This window comes from Scyliorhinus torazame, chromosome 21, assembly GCF_047496885.1.
Source record: "Scyliorhinus torazame isolate Kashiwa2021f chromosome 21, sScyTor2.1, whole genome shotgun sequence".
NCBI lineage: Eukaryota > Metazoa > Chordata > Chondrichthyes > Carcharhiniformes > Scyliorhinidae > Scyliorhinus > Scyliorhinus torazame.
The window spans coordinates 7065210-7090963 of record NC_092727.1 but is presented as its reverse complement, the minus strand read 5'-3'; the positions used below and the strand labels follow the sequence as shown (position 1 = coordinate 7090963).

Below are 25754 nucleotides of genomic sequence, written 5' to 3'. Positions count from 1 at the left end.
CAATGAGGCTTGTGAGGCATGACCTGTCCCTCACAAAGCCGTACTGACTATCTTTAATCAAACTATGTTTTTCTAAATAATCATAAATCCTATTTCTCAGAATCCTGTCCAATATTTTTTTTATAGAATCATAGAATTTACAGTGCAGAAGGAGGCCATTCGGTCCATCGAGTCTGCAGCGGCTCTTTGAAAGATCACCCTACCAAGCCCGCACCTCCACCCTATCCCCATAACCCAGTAACCCCACCCAACACTAAGGGCAATTTTAGACACTAAGGGCAATTTAGCATGGCCAATCCACCTAACCTACACATCTTTTGCTCACCACAGACGTAGACTGATGGGTCTGTAATTCCCAGGGATTTCCCTATTCCCTTTCTTGAATAGAGGAACAACAGTCGCCTCCCTCCAATCATCCGGTACTATTCCAGTGGAGAATGAGGACGCAAAGATCATCGCCAATGGCATAGCAATCTCCTACCTCGCTTCCCGTAGTAACCTTGGTATATCCCATCAGGCCCAGGGGACTTATCCACCCTGATGCTTTCCAAAATTTCCAACACATCCGCCTTCTTAACATCAACCTGTTTGATTCTATTAACCTGGTTCACACTGTTCTCATGGGCAACAAGGTCCCTCTCTCTAGTGAATGCTGAAGTAAAGTATTCATTTAGGGCCTCCCCCATCTCCTCAGACTCTAGGCACAAGTTCCCTCCACTATCCCTGATCGGCCCTACTCTCACTCTGATCATCCTCTTATTTCTCACATAAGTGGAATGCCTTGGGGTTTTCCCTAATCCTTCTCGCCAGGGCTTTTTCATGCCCCCTTCTAGCTCCTCCGTCCATTTTTGAGTTCCTTGCTGGCTACCTTGTAAACCTCTGGAGCAGAGTCAGATCCTTGCTTCCTCAACCTTGCGTAAGCTTCCTTCTTCCTCTTGACTAGAAGCTCCACTTCTGTTATCATCCAAGGCTCCTTCACCTTACCATTCCTTCCTCGTCTCAGTGGGACAAAATTATTCCGCACTCGCAGCAAGTGCTCCTTAAACAATCCCCACATTACTGTTGTGCATTTCCCCAAGAACAATTGTTCCCACTTTATGCTCCTCAGCTCCTGTCTAATAGTAGTATAATTTTCCCCTCTCCCAATTAAATACCTTGCCATACTGTCTGTTCCTATCCCTCTCCATGACTATGGTAAAGGTCAAGGAGTTGTGGTCACTGTCACTGAAATGCTCTCCCACCGAGACATCTGCCACCTGGTCTGGTTCGTTGCCGGGCACCAAGTCCAATATGGCCTCCCCCCTAGTCGGCCTATCTATATATGGAGTCAGAGAATCCTTCCTGTACACACCTGACATCTGTTCCATCCAAACCATTTGCACTAAGGAGGTTCCAGTCAATATTAGGGAAGTTGAAGTCACCCATGACAACAACTCTGTTACTTCTGCACTTTTCCAAGATCTGCCGCCCAATCTGTTCCTCTCTCTGCTGCAATTGGGGGGGTCTATAGAAAACCCCAATAAAGTGACTGCCCCTTTCTTGTTTCTGACTTCCACTCATACTGACTCAATAGACAAACCCTTCTCAACTACCTCTTTTTTTTTTTTTGTAGCTGTGGTGCACTCCCTAATTAACAGTGCCACTCCCCCGCCTCTTTTACCTCCCTCCCTAGTCTTCTGAAAACATCTAAACCCCGGAACATCTAACAATCATTCCTGCCCCTGTGAAATCCATGTCTCCGTGATGGCCACAACATTGTAGTTCCAAGTACTGATCCATTGTCTAAGTTCATCTTCCTTAATCCTGACACTCCTTGCTTGCATTGACACACTTTAACCCATTCCACTGAGTGCAACTTTGCCCTATCAACTTCCTCACAGACTTTCAAGATTGTTTTCACAACTGACTATAATCTGCAACTATGTTGATTGTACATATGACAAACATTAAAACCAAACCAAGCACAACCCAGAATAACAAAGGTAATTGGTAAAATACTGCCTGCGTTGTTGGAATAAAACATCTCCAATTACAAAAATGCTGTTTCATTAGCCTGTTTCAACTTTTCTCAGGAAAAATAATTGAATCACCAATTCAATCCTAAATGTGACAGAAGGTTTCCCAGAGGTGATTATAACTGTAGAAGCAGCAACCTATTCTTAACTGGGGGGTTGATGGCAATGTAAAGTTACTGAAAGGACCAATTTGGTTTTTCAAAAAATTGTAAATCTGCAGTGGAATAAAGCAAGAAACTACTGGAAATAAGTTTGTTATTTTCATCAGCCAGGTGTTTGCCCAGCGTGGAAATCCATTACTAAACTTAGACATCCAGCCAACTTGTGAAAAGTTCCACAGGCTTATCCAACATCAAGCACAACCTCTCTTCCCACTGGAGCACAGCTCCGAGATATAACTGCACAGGCTAGTAATACCCAAAGCTTGGGGATCTTTTTTTTTTTGCAGCAGCAGTATTGCAGGTCTTTGCTTTGGTAAAACAGTGCAATTTGCTATTGCAACAAACTGGGAAGAATATTTGTCTAGGACCCATGTGGGTCAGTCAAGTTGCAGATGCACAAAGGAAAAACTTCACCCTTTGGACTTTTCAGAATTAAAGTACTCTCTCTAACCCCCCCCCCCCCCCCCCCCCACAACCCTCCCACTCAACAACTCCACCACCCCTGAAGCATTAACATGCCTGTTTAAACTTTGGTTTAGGTTAAACGTTTATTTTATCTATTAAGAATAATTTGACATCTATAAGCAAATCGGAACATCTATAAGCAAATCGGAAGGTTCTTCCAGTTAAATTCTACAGGTGAGATGTACACAGGAGACCTCTAACCTTTGAGCTGATGGCCCATGTCTGCCAGCGCAAAGGTAACTTGCCAGTGTAATTTTCTTTAGGTCCATACGATGCAATTGATTATTAGGTTTGTTTGTAATCTAGCAGGTTGTAATTAATAAATGGTGGTATTAACACATTGCTCTTGATGCTTATGTTTATAGCACGGACGGATGAGTTTGGTAAAACCTGTGAACCCTTCAGTTTTACATGCTCGAATGGGGTGTGCATTGACATGTTATGGAAGTGTGATGGCATAGATGATTGTGGAGACTACTCTGATGAAGCAAATTGCAGTTAAGTGGAAAAAATGCTCATCTATAGCCTTGTCATTGATGAACATGTTCAAATCTGCAGAAACTGCCATGCAAAATACATCTGGGTTACCAGTGGCCACTTTACTGAGGTTCAGCTATGTTTCATTACTTTTAGCGAGCCGAGTGGGATAAATTGCTCAATCAAGAATTTTAACACTCTCACAATCTATACCTTATTCGCAGAAGATTGATTGCACACTTTGCCCAAAGAGGGACGGGCACTTCAATGCAGTGCCGCGCGCGGCTTGCAGTCTCCCGAGTGTGCATATGAACCTGTTGGGGGATTAACAAGCTCAAAAATGTGCAGTGTACTGAATGAGATTTCTGCTGCTCGTCTAGATCATCCTTTAAGACTTGATTTACAGGGCTACCTGGAATCAAGTGAAAAGAATTGAAACTCTGGTCTACCTCTCCCGCTGCTGTTAATGAACCAGGCTTCTGGGTGATACTCTACATTTCCATGGCATGTGAAGCTACCTGGCCCAAGTATTGGGTTACCATGTTCACACTTGGCTCCAAAATTCCAACCCTTGAAGTATTTCATTGTGGAGTCACTTGGGTCTCAAAATGTTCACCGTGGTGCTCAGCAGTTCAACACTTTAAGAGCACAGCTTTCATGTTTAATATTTTCCTTTCATGTGCGGTATTGGTATTTACTATCACGAGAATGTGGAAGATCCATGTCCTGTCTATTTATAATACAGTGCTAGGGAGAGTTCTATTTTAAGAGTAATTGTCGGGTTATCCTTGGGCCAGCTATCACTAAGTTGAAATACAGTGGCTTTTTGAATTGGCAGTTAATTGGAAGTTAATTACTTAATAGATTGTCTAACCATGGAATCCATTGTTAGCTGATTATTTTGGATACTTGTTACTGGGCTTTACAGTGTAAATCACTTTGTTTTGTTTCTTGTTGACTTTTAAAAAAAAAAAAAAAAACTTTATTTGATCTTTGCAGGATCTCCTACTGAAGCACCTGTTTGCTCAAGATATTTTCAGTTCCGCTGCCGAAATAACAATTGTATTCCAACATGGTGGAAGTGTGATGAAGACAATGACTGTGGAGACTGGTCTGATGAAGATGGCTGTCCTGGTATAAAAATTCTATCTAATCAGTGTGATTGTGAATATGGTCTGATGGGGATGTAAAGCACCAGACGGACTAAAATAGTGCAGATTGTGAGCCCTTTTTAAACTAATTACCACAAAAATATCTGATTATCTGTGTGTACCCATGTTATTTTAAGAGCACAATTTAATTGATTTTCAGTGAATAATAGAATTCTGTGTTGTGGTGAGTGGTCAGTTTCACTTGGTTGCAATTCTTTTGAGGCAGAAGAAGAACATAGCACAAGAAATAGGAGCGGGGGTAGACCAAAGGCCCATCGATTCAATATGATCATGGCTGATCGCTGATTTCAAATCTATTTTCCAGCCTGCTCCCCACATCTCAATTCCCTGAGACCCCAAATCTTGTGTGTCTCGCAACCTTAAAGTATTCATTGATGGGATATTCACAATCTTCTGGGGTGGAGAACTCCAAAGATTCGTAACCCTTTTCAGTGAAGTAATTTCTTCGTAGCTCAGTCCTAAATGATTAGGCACTTATCCAGAGACTTTGACCCCGTGTTTAAGGTTACCCGATTGATCAAACAATTTCTCAGCATCTACCCTCGAGCCCCTTCAGAATTTTGTAGGTTTCAATGAGATTGTTGCCTTCTAAACTAGGGGACAGAGAATGAAGCAAAACTTAATTTACAAAGTTGAGCGAGTGTGAATTTTATAGTTTCAGACGCTTACAGCACCCGTCCTATCCTGAGCAAATGGCTTACTTTTGAAGTTTAGTCACTTGCATACCTAAACATGACGGTACGGATTTATTTTTAGTTTGCTTTTTGTTGGATATGATTAATGACTGAGTGTTGGGTAGGACTCTGGGAGATCGCCCTGCTATTCCTCGGACAATACAAATGAAATGAAATGAAAGTCGCTTATTGTCACAAGTAGGCTTCAATGAAGTTACTTGTAAAAGCCCCAAGTCGCCACATTCCGGCGCCTGTTTGGGGAGGCTGGTACGGGAATTGAACCGTGCTGCTGGCCTGCCTTGGTCTGCTTTCAAAGCCAGAGATTTAGCCCAGTGTGCTAAACCAGCTGAGGTCCCTTAAGAGTTCACCTGAGCAGGCAAATAGGATCTTGGTTTTCCATGATCACTGACAATGCAACACTCTCTTTCCTGACTTTTAAGCTTCAGTTAACTTTATATACTGGAGTCATTAAGGCTTTATACCATGACCTTATTCGGTGAATGTGAGATCAACTGAATCAGGCTGTCATTTTGAATGGTAACAAACAAATGGACATCTAGGATAGGTGAAAGTTAGTGAATGACTGAAGGGGGTAAGAATAAAGGGCAAAGTCAAGAATATTGCCCTTGTTAGATTAAGCTGCGATTTGATGTCATACTCATTGGTGCATTTATTTACTTAGTCCATTAAAGAGCTTGGGCGGGATTCTCTCCTACCCAGCGGGGCGGGGGATCCCGGTGTGATGGAGTGGCGGGAACCACTCCGGCGTCGGGCTGCCATTTCTGCACCTTTAGGGGCCAAGCCCTCACCTTGAGGGGCTAGGCCCGCGCCAGAGTGGTTAGCGCTCTGCTGGCTGGCGTGGACGGCTTTTGGCGCCATGCCAGCTGGGGTCGAAAGATCTTCGCCGGTCGGCAGAAGTCCGCACATGGTGAAGACCATGGCGAAGGCGGAAGAAAAAGAGTGCCCCCACGGCGCAGGCCTGCCCGCCGATCAGGGGGCCCCGATCGCGGGGCAGGCCACTGGGGGCATCCCCTGGGGCGAGATCACCCCCCAGGACCCCGGAGCCCGCCCGCGCCTGGCAGGGGGTCGGAGAATCCCGCCCCTTGTTCTGTTGGTTACTAACTCTTGGAGCTGATGACCAATGTTTGCAAGCACAGAAAACTAGCATCAAGCCCTTGCCAGTGTAACTTAATATCCATTCTGTGCAATGATATCTGGATTTAATATTGCATCTGGCAGGATAAGCTATTATGTAACTTTACTTTAATTTATCTCCGTACTTTCATAGCTTTTTATTCTTAACATAACCTCATGCTGCACAAAATTGTACCTTTGTGCAAATGTATAGGCACAGTAATCCTGATAATTGAGTCAAGACGGTGATAACAAAAGAATCCTAAAAGGTGTTGAAATATATTTAAATTCTACTATTGTGCTTCAGTAAGCACTATCAAACCAAGTGCTTTGTGAGGAAGGCAAGAGAAAGGAGAACTTTTCAAATGACAAGTTGACTTTTTGGTTCTCGACCAAGAAGTGACCACTTCCCTCTATGATATCTCCTGCACTTGCCAAAAGAGAATGAAGGTGTATATGGAAATTTTATGGATGTGATTAGTTCCTACTTTCCTTTCCTTGCTTCAGCTGATGCTCACGGAACCATTGCTCAGCAGTCAATGAATGACTTGATGAGCATGGAGGCAAATTAGCAGTGAACAGAAGGGTTGATTTTGGATACTGAAGTGCAGTTTACAGTTTCTAATTTATTTCAAACCCAGAAGTTACTTCATCAAAAGGCTAAAGACTTGATGTGACTCAGTATTTACAATTGCTTTAGGTTGGGTCGGTCAACATACTACCCCGGCTCCTTTGAGTTGTGGTCCAAACCATTTCCGATGTAATTCTGGAGGGTGTATCATAAACAGTTGGGTGTGCGATAGCTATGAAGACTGCCCAGATGGTTCTGATGAGGACGGTTGCCCCACCTTTTCAGGTAAGTAAAAATATAGACGGGAAGCCTATCCTTGCAGTGTTGTTAAGTGAGGGTTTCTTTTGAAGCTGTTTTGCGATATGCCGGTTGGGAATATACATCACTGTCCAGAAGTGCAAAGCAGCAACATTTTTCTTTCCCTGATATTGTTAGGCTTGTTTTGATCAAGGAAACATTTTAAACCTACCACAGTAGTTCCAGACAATAGTCAGGGCTCATTAACTTTTAAATATAAACACTTATGTTCCACACTAAGTTGATTTCCTTTGAGATATTGTAGCTAGTATCATTCTCTAATACGTATATAACTAATCACTGCTAAATCTTGACTTGGCCAAAGGAAAAATGTTTGTGCTGTTGGTGCTCGTGTCAACAATTACTTATGAGTTGTTGAACCTATTGACTTGTTGGAGCTTCAAACCATTCAGAGTTGCTTTTTAGTCATGATACTGCTGTTAGAAAGTCTGCTTTGTAAATAAAGTTTTATCTTCAGCCAGCCATCCATTGGAAGCTTAATTTTCTTTCCTCGCGTTAAAATGGTTTGTCATGTTTTGAAAGCAGTTCACTCCGTTGGCCTATATCTTTTTAATGACCATAGCTTGCATTGGTGGGCTGTTCTGCCCTTTAAAGTTGGCCCTGATGGCACTTATTTTCAACTGAACAGCTGTGTATCTAGAATAACAGCCCACTAAACTTGTGTTTAATGTCAAGATAATCAAATGGTTCAGATGACCTACAATTTAAATTCAGGAGATAGCTCAAATTTGAGGGTGGTCGATTGAGTGAGCACATTTGTACTTTATCTCTGGGAATATGGCTTGGATCCAGCACAGTGATGGAATAGAAGTCTCCTCTCCCTGCTGATTAAGTTTCCAATATAATGTTCGGAAGTTTTAAAACTATTTTCAAGGGATATGGGACCACAGAAGTGCAAAGTTGGCATTAAACTGGCAGCCTCTTTTTGCAGCCACAGAAATGGTTGTGATAGAAAAATTTAATTTTTAAAACTTGCTACTGTGGAAAAATGTTTCGCTCTTCGAAGGTTGTAGCAGGGTTGAAAGGTACACTCCATTCATCCGTGTTGTACCTGACCCAACCATTTGGTCAACCTGGCACATTCCCAGAATCTGTCTTGTTTCGCAGTGCTAATGTTGATAATTTCAAGCACTGAATCAAAAAACATTTTTCTTAAAACTCCTCTTCTGTAAACCACTTATTATGTCGCAACCTAAATTGATCGATTTTAAAACCCGCTTTATCCATTGCATAAGAAATTAACCTCGGTCTGGTATTTAAGAGACAGTAATGTGGTTGTTTTAAAGTTGCGGGCTATTATAATACTGTGTTCTGTATTGGCAGTAAACACCACCACATCAACCACTACAAAATCTGTTGGAAGGTGTAGCTTCTCTGAGTTCCGTTGTGTTCGAGGACATAAGTGTATCCCCAACTGGAAGCGGTGTGACAGTCATCGAGATTGCCGTGATGGATCAGATGAAATGAACTGCCGTGAGTACTTGTATTAGAACAAACTTCTGCATCAGAGACTGAGTTAAATTGCAAATTAGCAGAATGACAAGGTGCTTAAAAGGTTTCATTTCGGAAGCGGTTAAAATTCAAGCTTATTCAAGGCCAGTCAAATTTCTGTCATTTGCTTAGTGTCCCTTCTCGATCTGCAATTGTTTCAGATAATTCCTTGCTCCTTACGTTTGTATGCACCAACTGGTCGCATTGAAATTGTCACTTTTGTTTTCCTGTAACCGATAAGTTGAGTAAGTGATTTGGTCCATATCCGTATATGTGAAAGTTCAAATGTTTTATACCATGGAAGGGAATAAAGAAAAGAAAAATGCCATCGCGCTACTGTTTATTTATGCAACAATCACAAGATTTTTATTATGGGAATAGATTGCCTGTATGCTTTCTTGCCTGTGTTGCCCTATTATGTATTTTCTTTTATTTCCTTTTCTTTTTGTGTACTTAATGATCTGTTGAGCTGCTTGCAGAAAAATACTTTTCACTGTACCTTGGTACACGTGACAATAAACAAATCCAATCCAAAACATCTATAGTATTAGCGAAGCTCGGATAATGACTATGCAAGTCTACTGTGATATTTTCTTTTTAAAGCAGCATTGCTCGCCATAGAAATTAGTACAAAACTGCAAAAGTTAAATTTCAGAAAACTGGAAGTGTGCCAATTGATGGTATCTGAAGGAGAAAGGGAGGGATAAAAGTTTTGAGTCTAACTTTAACGTTCAAATGTACAATGGTCTGCTTAGTGTTTCACCTTTTATTTTCATTGCATCAAACAGATATTTAAAACTTTTTTGTTCTTCCATTCTATCGGAACAATTACATTTTCAGCTACCCATGTTCCATTACTGTGTTTGAATGGAACTGTGTGTGAGGATGGGGAGACCTGCATAAGCCAACTGGAACGCTGTGATGGATTTCTGGACTGTTCCGATAACAGTGATGAGAAGAACTGTTCAGGTAAGTCACAAGTAGTAGGTAAGAGGCTGGAATCTAGCTCAAACTGACTGACCCTTTTAAGGGGAAGAATCATGCTGAATCTACTAACGGAACATTTTTATTTTTAATTAGAACTATTACTTCTGCAATGGCTCAGTCACTAAATGTGTTCATTGCCACATGGACTAAGAAGGCCTGAAAGTTTGAATCTTGGTGGCGATAGTTTGACCTCGCGACCTTGCACAATAGTGAAATATTAATGAGGTTTCTGCTCCTGATCCCGATCGAAGAATTCTCATTGGGACGCGCATGTGGAAGGGGGAAGGATGTTGGGTGCAGATAGGGTTAGGCGTGGCTTTAAATGATTGACTAGTTGACCAGGAGGTGCCAAAAAAAGCCACACACAAAAGCAAGATGAGCAATTTGAGATTTTCCAGCAAGCACGTTTGCCTTTACCTAAGAGGTTATTTAATAATAGAATTGTTGTAGTATTTCTGCATGCCTGGAATTAATATATCCCAAAGTGTCCAGTCATCATGGATAGAGTAATATTTTGTACAGTATTATAAACATTTCTGGCACTAATTTTGTGCATTTTCCCCCTTGTTTTAAGCTATCAGTATATCCTATAAAGTTCGCCATTTCCAGTGGGAATTTGATTTTAATGGTGCGGTTTCTCTAACGTGGCAGCGCCCAAAGAATTTTCCACCATCATGTACCTATGTTGTACTCTACAGGTAATGATCCCATAGTTTTTCTGTTTTACACCCTTCCCGCTCTCCCTTTCTTCCCCAAAGAGACTTGTACAAATTGGATGTTACCTGGAACTGCCACTGGTTTTCAATTATCATGTATTTCACCGCCTCTCATGGAATTTACATTTGGACCCAAATTGGTTACATTTGTCATGTGAATTCACATTTTCTTTTTGGGGAAAGAGTGGATACTGTTGAACATTTTTTTTACTTTTGAGTTACCCGTGTGCGCCTAGGAGTAATTTGTTTCCAAATTGAAGGATGGACTTTAAAGTCAGCTGCACACTGTCTGCACTTTCAGCCCAAAGCTGTCTGAGGCCAGCTGGAGTCATGCTTCCTGCCATATGAAGCATTGTTCATTTTGTTGGGGAGTGGCTGGCCTGCAGATATTGCAGCTATTTCTTCTCTGGTAGTTTGTAGTGATCTCATGACGCTATTGGAAGAGCTACCAGTCGTTCTGTTCAATATTCCACTCCAACAGTACTACAAAAGACCAACTAATCATATTTTCACTGCCATTGTTGCCTACATAACTGTAGTTGCGCATATATGCTCCAAGATATTTGTAAGAGGTATGAATTTTACCTTCGTTTTCATTACATTTTTAGTTTGCCTTTACAAATGGATTGCTAGCAACCATCAAAAGAGCAGTATCAGTGAACAGTGATAGTTCTGGGAAACGTTTACATGATGTATATTGGCTACTATGAAAGCTATTGATGGTCCAGTTTGGATAGGGGGGGGCAGCTTTCTGCTTTTCATTGATAACTCTGTATGGGATTAATATTTCAATAATGCCTCGATGGAGAGTTCCTTATGATTGTTTGGCACAATTTAGTCCTAGGAATTGAATTTGGTATTTGAGAAAATATTGCTTATAGTCTCCATAAACGCGCCAACATGCTGTCTATTATTTGCTGTTGTTTCAATATTTCATTAATCCAGTAGTGACTTTGGCCAGTTGTAATGAATGGCTGGTTCTCCAGTGCAGTAATTATGCTCACCACACACCAGGTGATTGTGGTCCTTTGACATGATGTCACATAATCAACATTGTCAACAACTGCAGTGAGAAACCATAATGGGCATGTGTCCTATTTTGCAGACGTGTATATTTATCTCTGCCTTTGCTACAGAGTCTTTATTTTGGGTGAAGGTGCTTAATTTATTGTCCTCTGCAAAAATCCCATTGAATCCATTGGGCACCATGGAGAATTTAATTTTTAAAAAATTCTAACATGGGATGTGGGCATCACTGACGAGGCCAACATTTGTTGAACATTCCTAATTCGCGCGGTCATTTCAGGGGGCTGTTGGGAGTCAACCACGTCAGCTGTGGGTGTGGAGTCACATGTAGGCCAGATGGGTAAGGACAGCAGATTTCCAGGACATTGTAAACCTGTCACAACACTGAGCTAGTTTATGGTCAATTTCAGCCCCGTTTGACCTGGAGTCTCAACGCAGGTGAAATTGGATTTTATTTAAAATACCCGAGGTTTTGTAACCTTCTATGTACAGTGTTATAACTAAAAGGACAGAAAATGTAACTGAACGGTTGAGAAATTCTGATCTAAATCATATTACTGTGAGGAGATCTGAGGAAAGAGACCACTGTGACACAACTATGGTGAAGAGGGGAAAATCAGCAGTTGTCCTTAAAACTGCTCTAATACAACTCCTTTTCAGTCAGAGGTGAATCAAAACAAACTAGATGAAGTGGGAAGGCAGACAATTGAGAAGGAGAAAAAAGGAAGAGAAAGTTTAGTTCAGAGTCTCTAGTTATTAAACTTGAATTCGGAGATGCACAGCAAGTCAGTCAGCATCTGAAGAACAAGATGCTTCCTGATACCTGGTAATGGCTTCATCTATCACACCACAAGCATCCTGCAGTTACTGAAGAATATAAAACATTTCTGGGACTCGATGATATACTTTTTAGTGACAAATTGTTCTATCTTACAGTTTGGTTGGTGATCACTGGAAGAAGTTGGAAGCTGGCAACAAAACTGCTCTCGTTATAACTGTTATGAAACCTGACACAGACTATCAGGTGAAAGTGCAAGTGCACTGCCTTCTTGAGGTCTACAACGCGTCAGATAGTATTACGCTTCATACACCAGAAGGCTGTAAGTGCAATTTTCTTCATCACCACAGAACAAAATAATTTAGAAAGGTTATAGGTCCTGGAATTGGTTTCACATTTTTCATAATGCCACCCACAATCAAATTGCTCATCTAATTCCCTTGCTCTGTGCTGAAATCTGCAAAGCAAATGCTTAATGCAGTGTATTCTGAAAAGCAAGGTCATTGCAATGTACAGTGACCCTGACACAGACAAACTGTTGATGAATGGGAAACTAAAACTGCAAAATGGCTTAACAGTTGTTGGTGTAGCATCTCCTGAAGTATCCTTTTGCGTGAAAGTGTGATCTATGGTACTAAATATTCTCTCCTATCAATGAATGCTTGGGTTACGGTAGCACACCGGTTAACACTGTTACTTCACAGCGCCAGGGACCCGAGTTCGATTCCCGGCTTGGGTCACTGTCTGTGCGGAGTCTCCATGTTCTCTCCGTGTCTGCGTGGGTTTCCTCCTGGTGTTCCGGTTTCCTCCCACAAGCCTCGAAAGACGTGCTTGGTGAATTGGACATTCTGAATTCTCCCTCCATGTACCCAAACTGGCGCTGAGACTGAGGGATTTTCACAATAACTTCATTGCAATGTTAATGTAAGCCTACTTGTGACACCGATAAAGATTTTTATTATAATAGTGGAATCTCCATTTCACTATAGAATATTTTATGCACATTGTGAAAATTTGAACCAGAAAAGATCTTAATCCGAATTGCTAAAAAATCTACAAATTGTTAAAAGCCTTTTTGATCTTGGTTGCACTGGTTTATGCAGGTGCAAATATTTCTTGATGGTGTTATGGACGAGGCGTTTTCAGAACCCCAAAATGTATCATGGAGTTCAACCAACCTCCCTTTAATGGATTTGTTGCTTTTCCGAGCACGCGGCCTTTTCCTTGGGTGTGGGATTACAATTATGGACACGTGGGTTTTTAATACCAAAACGCTGTTTATTCCATGAACTCAACTTAACATTTTAAATAAACATTGGATCTCTTAACACTCCTTACTTCAAAGATAACTCAGAAAATATTGCAACAGTAAATAATTCCTTAACATGTTACTTCAAACTTCCAAGAGACTTAACACCTTTAAACAGTATCACATCAGGTTAAAGGATATATATATATATATATTTTCTGTAGAATGGCAGAGATATTTTAGCTTGGGTGACTTCAGCTCCAGCACCTTGCTTTCTTCCTGCAAACTCTCTGGAAACACACACACACACACACACCCCAAGCTGCTTTCTCAAACCTGGCTTTCTCTCTTCAAGCACTCACAGCAAACCTGAACTTCTCAAGCTGCTGTCTCAAACTCACTTTCTACTTTTAAACTGCAAAACAGCCAGGCACTTTTTAAATTGCAAAACCAAACTGCAAAAATGGCTGAACTGAGCTGAGCTCCACCCACTCTATGACATCACTTTTCTTAACGTTACATTGCTTAAACATCCATGTTTTAAAGGCACTCGCATGACAATGGGAAGATCAAAACATTTTTATTTCTGAGTTGTACCTATTTTGTCCTTTTATTTTCCTTTTGTTCCTCACAAGGGGACCGTTAGAATATTATTGTCCTTATTTCGAGTTCTGAATTTCACACCAACAACTTGCATTTTTATAGCACCACTTTAATGTTGTAAAATATCCCAAGGTGTGTCATATAATATTACTGGGCAGATTGAGGTTGGTTATCAAAAGCTTGGCCAAAGTGTTACATTTAGAGTTGTAAAGGAAGATGGAGAGTTGCAGAGGTTTAGGGAGGAAATCTTAAACCTCCCAGAGCCCAGGATTTAGGCAGTGCAGTTGATGCAAGATGAAGCTATGAAAATTGGGGATAGAATTAGAGGAGTGCAGAGATCTCTGAGATCTTGCAAGCCTGGAGGACAGGAATGAGCCAATGGAAGGAAATTAAAAACTAGGATGCAAATTTTAAATAAAGCAAAATAGTGTGGATACAGAAAATCTGAAATAAAAATACAAAATGCTGGAAATACAAGGCAGGTCAGGCAGTATTTTAACAAAAGAAGCTATTTTACAGGACATGGCTTTGCTGGCTAGACCAGCTGTCTATCCCTAATTGCCCTTGAGAGGATAGTGGTGAATCACCTTCTTGAACCGCTGTGGGTGCACCCACAGTGCTGTAAGAAAGAGAGCTCCAGGACTTTGAGCCAGTGACAGTAATATAATTCCAAGTCTTGATAATGTGTCTGCTGCCCTTGTCCTTCTAAATGGTAGAGATTATGGATTTGGAAGGTGCTGTTAGAGGGTCCTTGGTGAGTTGCTGCTATGCATCTTGTGGACGGTGCACACTGCTGTTACTGCATCAGTGGTGGAGGGAGTAAATATTTAGGGTAGCTGATGGGGTGCCAATTAAGTGGGCTGCTTTGTCCTTGATAGTGTCAAGCTTCTGTAGCGTTGTTGGAGCTGCACTCATCCGAGCAAGTGGAGAGTATTCCTTTAAACGCCAGGCTTGTTCCTTGTCGATGATGGGCAGGATTCAGGAGTCAGGAGCTGAGTTACTCGTCGCACAATTCCCAGCTTCTCACATGCTCTTGAAGCCACTACATTTTTTTACAGCTGGCTCAATTCAGTGTCTGTTCAGTGTTAACCCATGTTAGTAATGGGGAATTCAGTGATGGTAATGTTATCGAATGTCACGTGGAGATGGTCATTGACCAGCAGTTGTATGGTGTGAATGTTACTTGTGTGACGTGAAGCCTAGTTACAATTTTGGGTCAAGATATTCTTTCATTATTATTTGCACGTTTTTGAGACATTGCTGGACCCAGGAGCCAGTGTAGGTAGTGAGCACAGTTAGTGATGTGTGAACAGGATTTGATGTACGTTAGGCAGTGCCAGCTGAGTTTTGGCTGAGCTCAAGCTTCTAGATGGTGGAAGGTGGGGGTTGGTCAGGACAATTGAATTAAGGAATCCATATCAAAAGTTGAGTTTGTGCATTAGTGCACTTGAAAATATTGGCCATAGTTTAGCATGAACGTGTTGGTGGAATGCTGGGATCCTTCTTGTAAAAGGAGATTGTTTATAGATATTCACTTAAGCTTTTTGGAAAAAGGCGAAACTAAATCTACATATAGTGATCACTTTTTTTTCGTTGCAGTACCCGATCCACCGCAACATCTCCAGCTGTCTAGTGAAATGCATGATGGTTCTATATACTGCACCTGGAAGCTCCCTATCAATACACATGGACTGATTCGGGAGTATCGTGTAAGTTTTTTAAAAAAAAATAATTTTTATTAAAGGTTTTCATTAAATATCAATAACAAAATGAGAAAGAAAAAAGAACCCAACAGGGTTAAGTACAAAACACAATCTAAAAAAGCAACCCCCCCCCCCCCCCCCGTACCTAAATAATAAATTAACATTAACACCCCGACTTAAGACAACAGGTGTATACACCCCCTCAGACCCTTCCAGTGTAAATAACCTCAACAAAAATAAAGTAAAACCCCCCCCCCCCCGGGCTGCTGCTGCCATTGACCAATGTCTATCGTTCTGCCAGAAAGTCTAAGAACGGTTGCCACCGCCTAAAGAACCCTTGTACCGACCCTCTCAAGGCGAATTTCACCCTCTCCAATTTAATGAACCCTGCCGTATCGCTGATCCAGGATTCCACGCTTGGGGGCCTCTTATCTTTCCACTGAAGGAGAATCCTTCGCCGGGCTACCAGGGACGCAAAGGCCAGAATTCCGGCCTCTTTCGCCTCCTGCGCTCCCGGCTCCTCTGCCACCCCAAATATTGCGAACCCCCAGCCCGGTTTGACCCTGGATCCTACCACCCTCGACACCGTCCTCGCTACATCCTTCCAAAATTCCTCCAGCGCTGGGCATGCCCAGAACATATGGGTGTGATTTGCTGGGCTCCCTGAGCACCTAACACACCTGTCCTCACTGTCCTCACCCCCAAAGAACCTGCTCATCCTGGTCCCGGTCATGTGTGCCCTGTGCAGCACCTTAAACTGTATGAGGCTGAGCCTCGCGCATGAAGAGGAAGAGTTCACCCTCCCTTGGGCATCTGCCCACGTCCCCTCTTCGATCCCCTCTCCCAACTCCTCCTCCCACTTACCTTTCAACTCCACCACCGAGGCCTTCTCCTCCTCCTGCATCACCTGGTAAGTTTCCGAGATCTTCCCCACTCCCACACACCCCCCAAGAGCACCCTGTCCTGTACTGTGTGTGGCAGTAGCCGTGGGAATTCCACCACCTGCCGTCTGGCAAACGCCCTTACCTGTAAGTACCTGAAGGTGTTCCCCGGGGGGCAGCCCGTACTTCTCCTCCAGCTCACCCAAGCTCGCGAACTTCCCGTCCACAAACAGGTCCCCCAACTTTCGTATGCCTGCCCTGTGCCACCCCGAAAACCCTCTACCTGTTCTTCCTGGGGCGAACAAAATTCATATTTATCAAATCCTATTCCTTCAGTCCTTTTTTGAAAAGTTTTAAAATAGAAAACGATGATACACAGGAATAGCCCCGTTGCTTAGTGCCCATTGTTCATTACATAAAACTAAAAGTGTGGAATGAACTTTCCCATTATTTTATCAGAGTTACAAAGCCAGAGCTCAAGTGTGGACAGGGGTGAACCCCTAATCCAGCTCCCTGCCCGCTCCAAAAACCAATTCAAATGGAATCCAATTCATGGTCTCCAAGAGAGACCTACCTGCTCCAGGCATTACACCTGATCCCACGCTCATCTTAGCCAAAAGACCAAGAAGCGATATGAACTCTTTTTTTTTTAATGCCTGAGAAATCTGCCTCCCAGCAATCTGGTTGTGTAACCATAGCATTGTTGACATGAATCTTCTACCATTCCAAATAGTATGAAGTTGCACCATATGGCACCTCAACCGATTTGTATTAATGTTTCACTGTTAGAGGGAAACCTGATCTTAAGTACCACTTTTATAGAATTGCTTGATGCTGAGAGTGCAAAGTGACAGATTTTCTTCCCCCGAATTATAACTACTATGTCTTATTGATGTGGTGGTCTTGTATGGAGTTACAAGTACAGGAGCCTATTGTGGTGTTGCAGACATTTGAAAGCTGTAAATCCTAGAGCTTCTCCTTGTTCTTCCTCCCCAATCCCAGGTGGAATATACCAAGGATAATAGAAATGAATGGACTACACTGAAGTGCACTGAACTCCACATAGAGATTAGAAATCTGGACATGAACGTCATGTATAGAGTCAGGGTGAGTGTGATGGATTGACAACTGGCACCATTTAAATTTGCAATTTGTTCTATTTAAATTATAGTGTAAAATGTTTTGTCTTTGTATTTAAATATAGGAACAATAGACTTAATGTAATTTAATTTGGCTTTTTCTCCCTGCCTGTTTCCTTTCTTCCTTTCTCCTCCCGTCCTTCACTGTCAATTCCCCACTCAGTGGCATAGCACCTTTGCTCGGTTATTACTCTTCCAGATAAGCCACTATTTGTGCATTTCAGCATGCTATTCCAATATGCAGGGCGTCAGTAATGACCATCTGTCCTTCAATGCCTGTGCATATTTCCGCAGCGGTCAGATGCATTTCAGGAGAGGTCATAAGTATCTCTGGTTAGTTCCTATGAACTGCTATGTTATTTGAGCTTGAGTTTACCAAAGCTGGGAATTTACTGAAATGCATGATTCAGAAGTGTATTGGGTAGCACTATGTGGGGACTCTCGAAGGTAATTTATAATCTGGATGTTACCATTCTATTTACAGTGCAGAAATAGGCCACTTGGGCCATGCTGAATAAGGTGTCTGAAGATAAATATCAGTGAGGCAGTGCCAATATTAAACATCATCAATTACCATCTATTTCAGGTTTTTGTAGGTAGTCCATGGGATTAACTAGAGTCAGAATTTGTAATGGATAGCAGGACCATAATTTCAACATTATAATGACACTTTTTTCCCATTGTTTGCAGATTGCAGCCGTTACAAATCATGGGATCGGCAACTGGAGCGAGTCAAAAACAATCTTGACAAAGCAAGGACATGGTACAGTGCTGCTCAATAGGGAAACCAATGATGTGCAATATACTATAATTTGCAGTCTGTTTTTGGGTGCCACTGTTACAGTGCTAGTACAAGTGTCTGTATCACAAAGGTTGGATATATTTAAATGCTATACCCAGATTGAATACTTGTGTCAAAAACTGATCATTAAAAAAAGAGAATTGGGTACTCTAAATTTAAAAAAAAAAAAAAAAAAATCAGCTGATCATAAACTTGCACAGTATTTGGACCATGCTTTGAAATTAATGTATGTAGATGGTTGATTTTTAAAATACCCTAATTGTTTCACTGGTTATAGAATTTCTGTGTCCCGCTCTCTTCACTACAGTAGCCATCCCTGTACTAGTGTTAGAAAAGTGCAGATCATGGATTCAATGTGTGTCAACTTGGAATAAATAATAAGCAGAACTAGTTACAAAAGTGTAATTGGATAACATAAACTGCTTTCAATGTCGCCTCCCCGCGCGCATTGCGACTGGATTCTGTGTTTTTTAATAGTTTCCTGTCCACGGGTAAGCTGCTCCAATTATTTTCTGATATGTTCCCAGTTTCTCTGCTTTTACCTGGTGCCTCCCTGAAACAGGAGTTAGGACCCTGATTTGCACAACAATGGATCTGATGTTTGTTTGTGGATCACCTAGTTTTAAAAAAAATACTTTATGTGATGCTGATGCAGGTCCACACTAGCACCCCAGTTGTTCAGCCACTCCCCCCACCTCCACATGTTCTACTGGACTTGTCTTAGTTCCTTCTAAATGGAGACTGGAGGTACAGCTTTCTGACTGTCCAGTTTGAGGAGAGCTTTTGGTCTTCGGTTATCTGACGCATGCAGGGAGAATGCCAGCCAAGCAGACGGATATAGATTTTTAGCTTCCTTAAATTTTTATTCTTAAAGTGTATTTGGAAGCAAAATTATTAAATCTGAGATGCCAAAAATTAATTTTGGAAGATTTTGGCTACTGACTTAATTAAATCTTTAATAACCCAAAATTGTTGCTGATTTGTTTAAACCATTTGTCTGGATAGTGAAATCTGCCAAACCCATTCTGAGAGGAGTACTGAAGAGCTATGTGTAGTTGCTGTAATATTTGTGAATTTCATCTTACTTTTCTTTAATAGCAATTCCAATGCCAGCAGTTACAGTTGAAAGTATAAAAGAAGATGCTGTTAACTTGAAACTACACATGGACACCAATATTAAGGTAAATATAATGTGCAGGAAAAAATTTACAAACTAATTTGGTACTTTACCTTAAGGTGAAGTAAATATTCTAACTCCCTTTTAACATAGTTCAGTGTGCAGCTTAATTACAGGTTATATACCTCCTTGTCAACCTTCACTTGAGGGTTTAAGTAGAAATGATCTATCTGCCAGTTCCAACTGCATCTTAACCAGGGTCATTGTGGTTTACTAGTACCCTCTATCATGTCACGGCATTGTAGAATGCAGGTTCAAACTGACTTTCCCATCTAAGATGCTAATGACCTGAGGTTGAGCTATTATATGACTATGACCATTAAAAGCCAAGTAGTGTTTGGAAGGGAGTGGGAAAATCATTATGTTTGCGCATTGCCTTGTTAGCTGATTACATAACATCTTTAGAGCAGTCTGATTTAGGGTGATTGGGAAGTCCCGTTGGGAATTTCTCATGAGTATCAAATTGTGGATGAAGCATGGTAGGGACTCTTATAACCTTGTGTACCCAGTGTTGGTGTTGGGTTTTGATGGTATTGTTCTTGTGTCTATATTTTGGTTTGGCATGACCGAAATTAACCGTCAAAGGAAATAGGACCAGGAGTTTGTCTATCTGGCTTCTCTAACTGATTCTACCATTTTAATAGATCATGTCTGATCCCAGACCTTGACTTAGCTTTCATACCTGATGCACATGTATCTTGATTCTTAGTGTCCAAAAAATAATAAATCTCAGTCTTGAATGTACTCAGTGACTGAACAAGCCCTCTAGCGAACTGAGTGAAGAAAGTTTCCTTCGTCTCTGTATAAAATCTCCATCCTGTAGTTCTTGATTGTCCAGCCGAGGAAACAGCTTCTCTCGTTTACACTGTCAAGCCCTCTTGAGAATGTTTCTTCCGTTCTCTGCTGAAAGTGGGTCTGACCCACAGCACATGACCACCACCACGGGTAGGGCAAGGAGGCAGACCTCAAATTCAACCCAGCCAGGACAGGGATTGAACTCCACCTGTGGTGTTGGCACCAATCTGATCCATAGTGGCCAACCAGCTTACTGGTCCTCTCGGGATCTGCGTTACTGTGGCAGCATACACTTGCACATGCATGTTGTACCCTGGAGCTATGGACATTGATGTAGAGGCTCCTAATTTCTTTCCATCACATGGGTGACCACGAATCTGTCCCACTCTTACCACCTGCATTGATGTATGTTGGGAGGATTTAAAAATTGATGCTCGAGCTATTTGCTATTTGACTGTGTTATGAATGCTCCATCCTGGAGTAGGACTTGAACCCAGAGTTTCTGGCTGAAAGGCAAAACACTTGCCCACCTCACCCCAAACCTTTAAAAAAGTCTTCTAAACATAGGCACATTCTGAACAATCTTTCCTCCTCATTCGTCTCATCCCAGGGCTCGATCTAATGAGCCCTTGTTGGACAATTTGGAATAAAGCAAGTAGTTCAAAATGGAACTTTGGTGAATGTGTAACCTTTTCACTTGTGCGCAAGCCATTATGAATGCATACAAGGCACCCTGAAACAGTCTTCCCTGAGATGTACTTTGAATCATTATTGGAACAGCTCCTTCCCTAACATTCTGTGCTCCTTTTTCTCTTTTAAAAAGAAAAGCATTTTCTCAAAGGCTAGGTTATAAATGTGTTTAACTATACAATATGACCTAAGAAATATTAACTGCTCCTGCATATGCTCTTTTTTTTTTCTTGAGCATGTGAAATACTGTGGGACATTTGTTTAGATTAATGTTGCTGTATAAATGCATGTTAATATCTTGAACAATAAACATATCTTCGATTATCAGAGGAATTTAAGGTGCTGAAAAAATACTTCTCGGGTGGTGAAATATACACTCCCAAGAAGAGATTTCTGGTGAATCAAAATTCAGTAGCTGAGCCCTTGCAGGATTTAATGTACACATGTCTGAGCCCCATTGCATTTTGTAGTTGAAAGCATGTTTCTGTTTCAAATGCATCATATTTGAAATGTTGTGGCATTTCATTTTCTTCCCTTGTTTTTCAGAAGTTCAGTTATGCTGTTGATGTGTCATGGACATTTAATACTCATATGAAAGAGAAGCGATCATTAACTGTTGATGGAGGAACGACTGCTTTACCTGGTATGTGTGTCATGTGTTCCAACATAATGTCTCAGGAATGCAAACAATTTCCCATGACGTCCAATAACATTGTTTTTGAAGATTTTTAATTTCAATCAGGTCTTTGAATGTACTTGTGCCCTATGTCAATGTTTATCAACAATTAATTATTGTCTGGCAGCCAAGCCTTACTTAAAAAGTTCTTGAAGTAGTGACGCTCTAATTTCTGTCATATGGCAAGGCAGTAACTGTCAGGCTAGTTCCACTCTTTGGATCATTTTAATGAGATGAAATTGTATTAACACCTTTACAATATTTTTGCACAGTTTCCAATTTAACTGCTGGTACAAATTATGAGATTGCCACCTGGGCTAAAACTGATGTTGGTGATAGCCCTATATCTTTTGTACGTACTAAAACAAAAGGAACCAGTCCAGCTCCTCCTAAGCTTAAAGCAGTTCCAATCAATCAGACCTCTGTGGATTGTTCTTGGAATGGCTCTGCAAATGTGGTGAGTGTCTTGTACTATTCTAGGGTTCAGGTCTCCTAGACACAAAGTCAATCATTGTATCCAGCTGATCTCTTTGAGGGTGTGCACATGGTTACTGGAGAAACATCATAAAATGCCCTTTCTCATGGTCCTCTGAAATCACGCAGAACACCATTTGATAAAGCTTTATGTGCTTCAACAAGCTGTAATCTTGTACTGGAAATGGTCTTGCAGGTGTTGCCAGTCCTGTAAGATTTCCCAAGATCATTCTTCATTTTTGATCCTGGATGATGGCGTATCAAATGGGCTCTGCGGGTGGAGATCGTGCATTTGAATTGAATCCTGTTTTCTTCTCGTATGCACATGCTGCTCTATCCAGCAGTCACTGGATGGTGATCAGGATTGGGAGCCTTTGGCTGACTGATTATCAAGATAACTATCTGATCATCTCCATGATATCACTCATTCCACCTATTTCCATCTCCAACATTGTTCTGCAGATGATCCTTGCTTTTGCCTGTAGTCTTAGTTAAGTGTCTCGTGACGCTTCGCAGGAGTTTATAAAAACAGATTTGTTAGCTGAAGGCATAGCCACCAATGTTAGAACAAATCAAATCACAATGCTCAAGAGGTCAGAATTAGTTGAACACATCTTGCAGGATTGTAGCGTTGGAGGAGGTTCGAGATAGGGAGGGGAAATCAATGGAGTGGCTTTAAAACAATGAAGAGAATTGACCAAGAGATAATATTGGTCAACTAGCACAGGGGTTATGGGTGAAGAGCACTTGGTGCGAGTTGGGGTTTAAGCAGCAATTTTGGATATCCTCGGTTTATGGAGGAAAAAACATGAAAGACCTGACTGGAGACTGTTAGGTCATAAACACTGGGGTTCCTCCATAAACACACTGTTTACCTCTCTCTTGACTCCTTTGAAATGTTTCTTAAAACCTGCCTCTTTGACCAAGCTTTTGAGCATCTACCCTAATATCACTTTATGGCTGCATGTCAAACCTGTTTTATAAACTCCTGCGAAGTGTCATGAGACACTTAACTATGTGGAAGGTACTTTAAAATGCATGGTGTTGTTGTAATCTAGTGCAATCAGCTAACTGCATAAAACAGAAAATTGAATCACTGTGTCCTAGTCTGTATGCCCTGATATTGCCTTTGGTCACTAGGCCAGGAGCCAACACGTATCAGTTCAGGAAAGGGAATTATTTTACACACTGTAAATATTGCTACATTGAAGAAATTATAAATAATTTAAACTATTATTTAAATTGCCCTCCATGATTTAAATTGCCTGCGCTTAATTACATTAATTGTTTGCAGACTATCATACTTGAGCTAAACCTTTAGTAGCAGAAATTGAATAAAGGAGGGTTCATTATTTTAGTCACGGATGTAATTAGAATAGTTGTCACTGTTTTAATTTGTTTGTTTTTATTATTTACTATCTTATTATTTACTATCCTTGCGCCAAAGCAGCTTTCCAGTAAGTCTTGGATTCATAAAAAATTAGTTGCCCAGAAATGGTCTTGCCAATAACTGTCTTTCCTCAACAGGTTTATGGGGTTTTCTTTGCGACGTCATTCTTGGAACTGTACCGAAATCCCAAAAATGTCACCACCCATTTTAGCAACGTGACTGTGACTGTGAGCAGTGATGAGCAGTATCTATTTCTGGTAGATGCCTTTTTCATTGCATTTAATTTTTTTAAAATATTGTTCAAATACTAATGTGTTACGTGAAACATTTGTATAGAAATCTAAAAGCCGCGCTTGAGATTGATTTAGAATTCTAAATTCAACTATGTTTATCCTGCGATCTCTTAAGTTAAATTGGATTCTTTTCATTATATTGTTTGAGAGACAGATTACCTATGGTGGTAAACGGGTTGTATCAGCCCAACCGGGCTGGAGGCAAGACCTTTGGAAATTGTTCCCTGGCCTCATTTGCTTTTTTTGCTGGTGTTCTGCAGGTGCCAGTTGTGGCCGTAGAGTTGGTTCATTGGTCCTTTGTGATCCTCAGTAAAGTTCAGCAGAGTGAGGCACGTAATTGAGGGGGGAGAGGAGTGCAGTGGTTGGGAGCAAACTGTAAATTCAATGTGGAACCAGAAGGAAAACTCCTGTAGAAAAAGTTTGAATTCTGTGTTTTCGCTGAGGGTCTCCAGTGATCTAGTCACTAACAAACACCTGAGACTGTTGACCATGTGTACAGCGCATGATGAAATGGATTTTGAGAAGACCGCCTTGAACAGGCATCAAGCTCCCTTACTTGCATGTGCAGTCGGCCTAATCTCCTTGCAACCCAGAGGGAAAAGCCAGGTCTCTGAGAGGTCTCTGGCAAAAAGCGGTATCTATCGGGTTTCAACTGGGATGTACTAGAGACGGCCATGGACAGGTGTATGCAATGAAAACCAGTTCATTTTCATTTGCAGACCAAGCTATGGATGCCTAAACCAGTATGGTGGCTACTGCAAAGCACCTAACCTGCTAAATTGGGTAATTAGACACTGCATTTGTACCAGTCAGGCAGGTGCTGTCCATCTCATCTGATTTCAAGGCTGTATTTTAATCTGTGCATTCAAGGACCATGTGAACCATGCGGTCAATGCCCAATTTTATGACTGCACCTTTTGCTAGGATAAGTTAAATAGTATTAATTTTATTATTTTCTTGCACTGGCCTGATTAGATTTTTGGAGAGACTTTGATTCTACTTGTGTATGTGGTGTTAAAATGTTTGAAATGGAGGACTTTGCCTGAAATCAATATTTATTTATTTTCTAGGTTCGTGTTGTAGTCCCATATATAGGACCGCCCTCTGAATATATTGCTGTTAAAATGATTCCTGATAACCGGCTGCCACCTCGCCACTTGCATGTGGTGAGAGTGGACAAGACATTTGCAGTATTGAAGTGGCAACCTCCTTATGATCTGCTGAATGAAACTTTAGTAAGTACCTGCACATGCATGATATGAGAAGACTGTAATTTGCATTATCCTTGTCTATGGACAATGCCCTTTCCACCCGTAAGCCATTAACTTCTTGGAAAGTCTGGTGGAGTGTGGAAAATCTGGGGGGGTGGGGGGGCAGAGAAAGGGCAGGGGGTTGGGGGGGGGGGGGGGGGGGGGAGATGAAAAAGGCATCAAGCGCCCATGTTTCCTTAGCAAAGTAATAACTCTCTTTATTTTTAAATACTGCTTTATTGACATCCTCTAACTTTTTTTCACATGCTTCATTCCCTAAAGAATGTCAGTCTCTTTAAAATCATTCTTTCCTTAAAAGCACAGAAGTGTGCATGCCTTGGGCAGAATATAAAGTTTAAATACTTTTTAAAAAGACTAGAAATGTTGGCTTTGGTGAGCAAATCTGCTTCCAGCACGGAGTAGACATTTGAGCATATTGTGATTTGAGACTGCTTTGCATAGCAGTGCAGATATTTGTTTTAAAATGGTATACTATTAATAGAGGCATTTTGATGGTGCCTGAGAGAGAGTGGTTCCTGGCTCCAATTGCAGTCACTCCTGCCAGCAGGCTACCTGTTCCCTAGGATAGGAGCTGCCTTCATTCTGTGCTGTTGTATATGCCATATTGATAACCCGCCTGGAAACTG

At 41.4% G+C, this 25754-nt stretch overlaps 1 protein-coding gene across 1 annotated transcript in view; it reads left to right on the top strand.

Moving 5' to 3' along the window:
* The window catches only part of sorl1 (sortilin-related receptor, L(DLR class) A repeats containing), a 227127-nt gene that overhangs the window by 176933 nt on the left and 24440 nt on the right, over positions 1-25754 (top strand). The window contains exons 29-43 of the mRNA XM_072486394.1: positions 3007-3138; positions 4118-4252; positions 6799-6954; positions 8311-8460; positions 9319-9447; positions 10040-10163; positions 12144-12307; positions 15437-15546; positions 17424-17528; positions 18251-18323; positions 19461-19543; positions 21571-21667; positions 21973-22157; positions 23702-23821; positions 24928-25092. Of these exons, the coding sequence (XP_072342495.1) occupies positions 3007-3138; positions 4118-4252; positions 6799-6954; positions 8311-8460; positions 9319-9447; positions 10040-10163; positions 12144-12307; positions 15437-15546; positions 17424-17528; positions 18251-18323; positions 19461-19543; positions 21571-21667; positions 21973-22157; positions 23702-23821; positions 24928-25092 (1928 nt within the window). The remainder of the gene's footprint in view (positions 1-3006; positions 3139-4117; positions 4253-6798; positions 6955-8310; positions 8461-9318; positions 9448-10039; positions 10164-12143; positions 12308-15436; positions 15547-17423; positions 17529-18250; positions 18324-19460; positions 19544-21570; positions 21668-21972; positions 22158-23701; positions 23822-24927; positions 25093-25754) is intronic.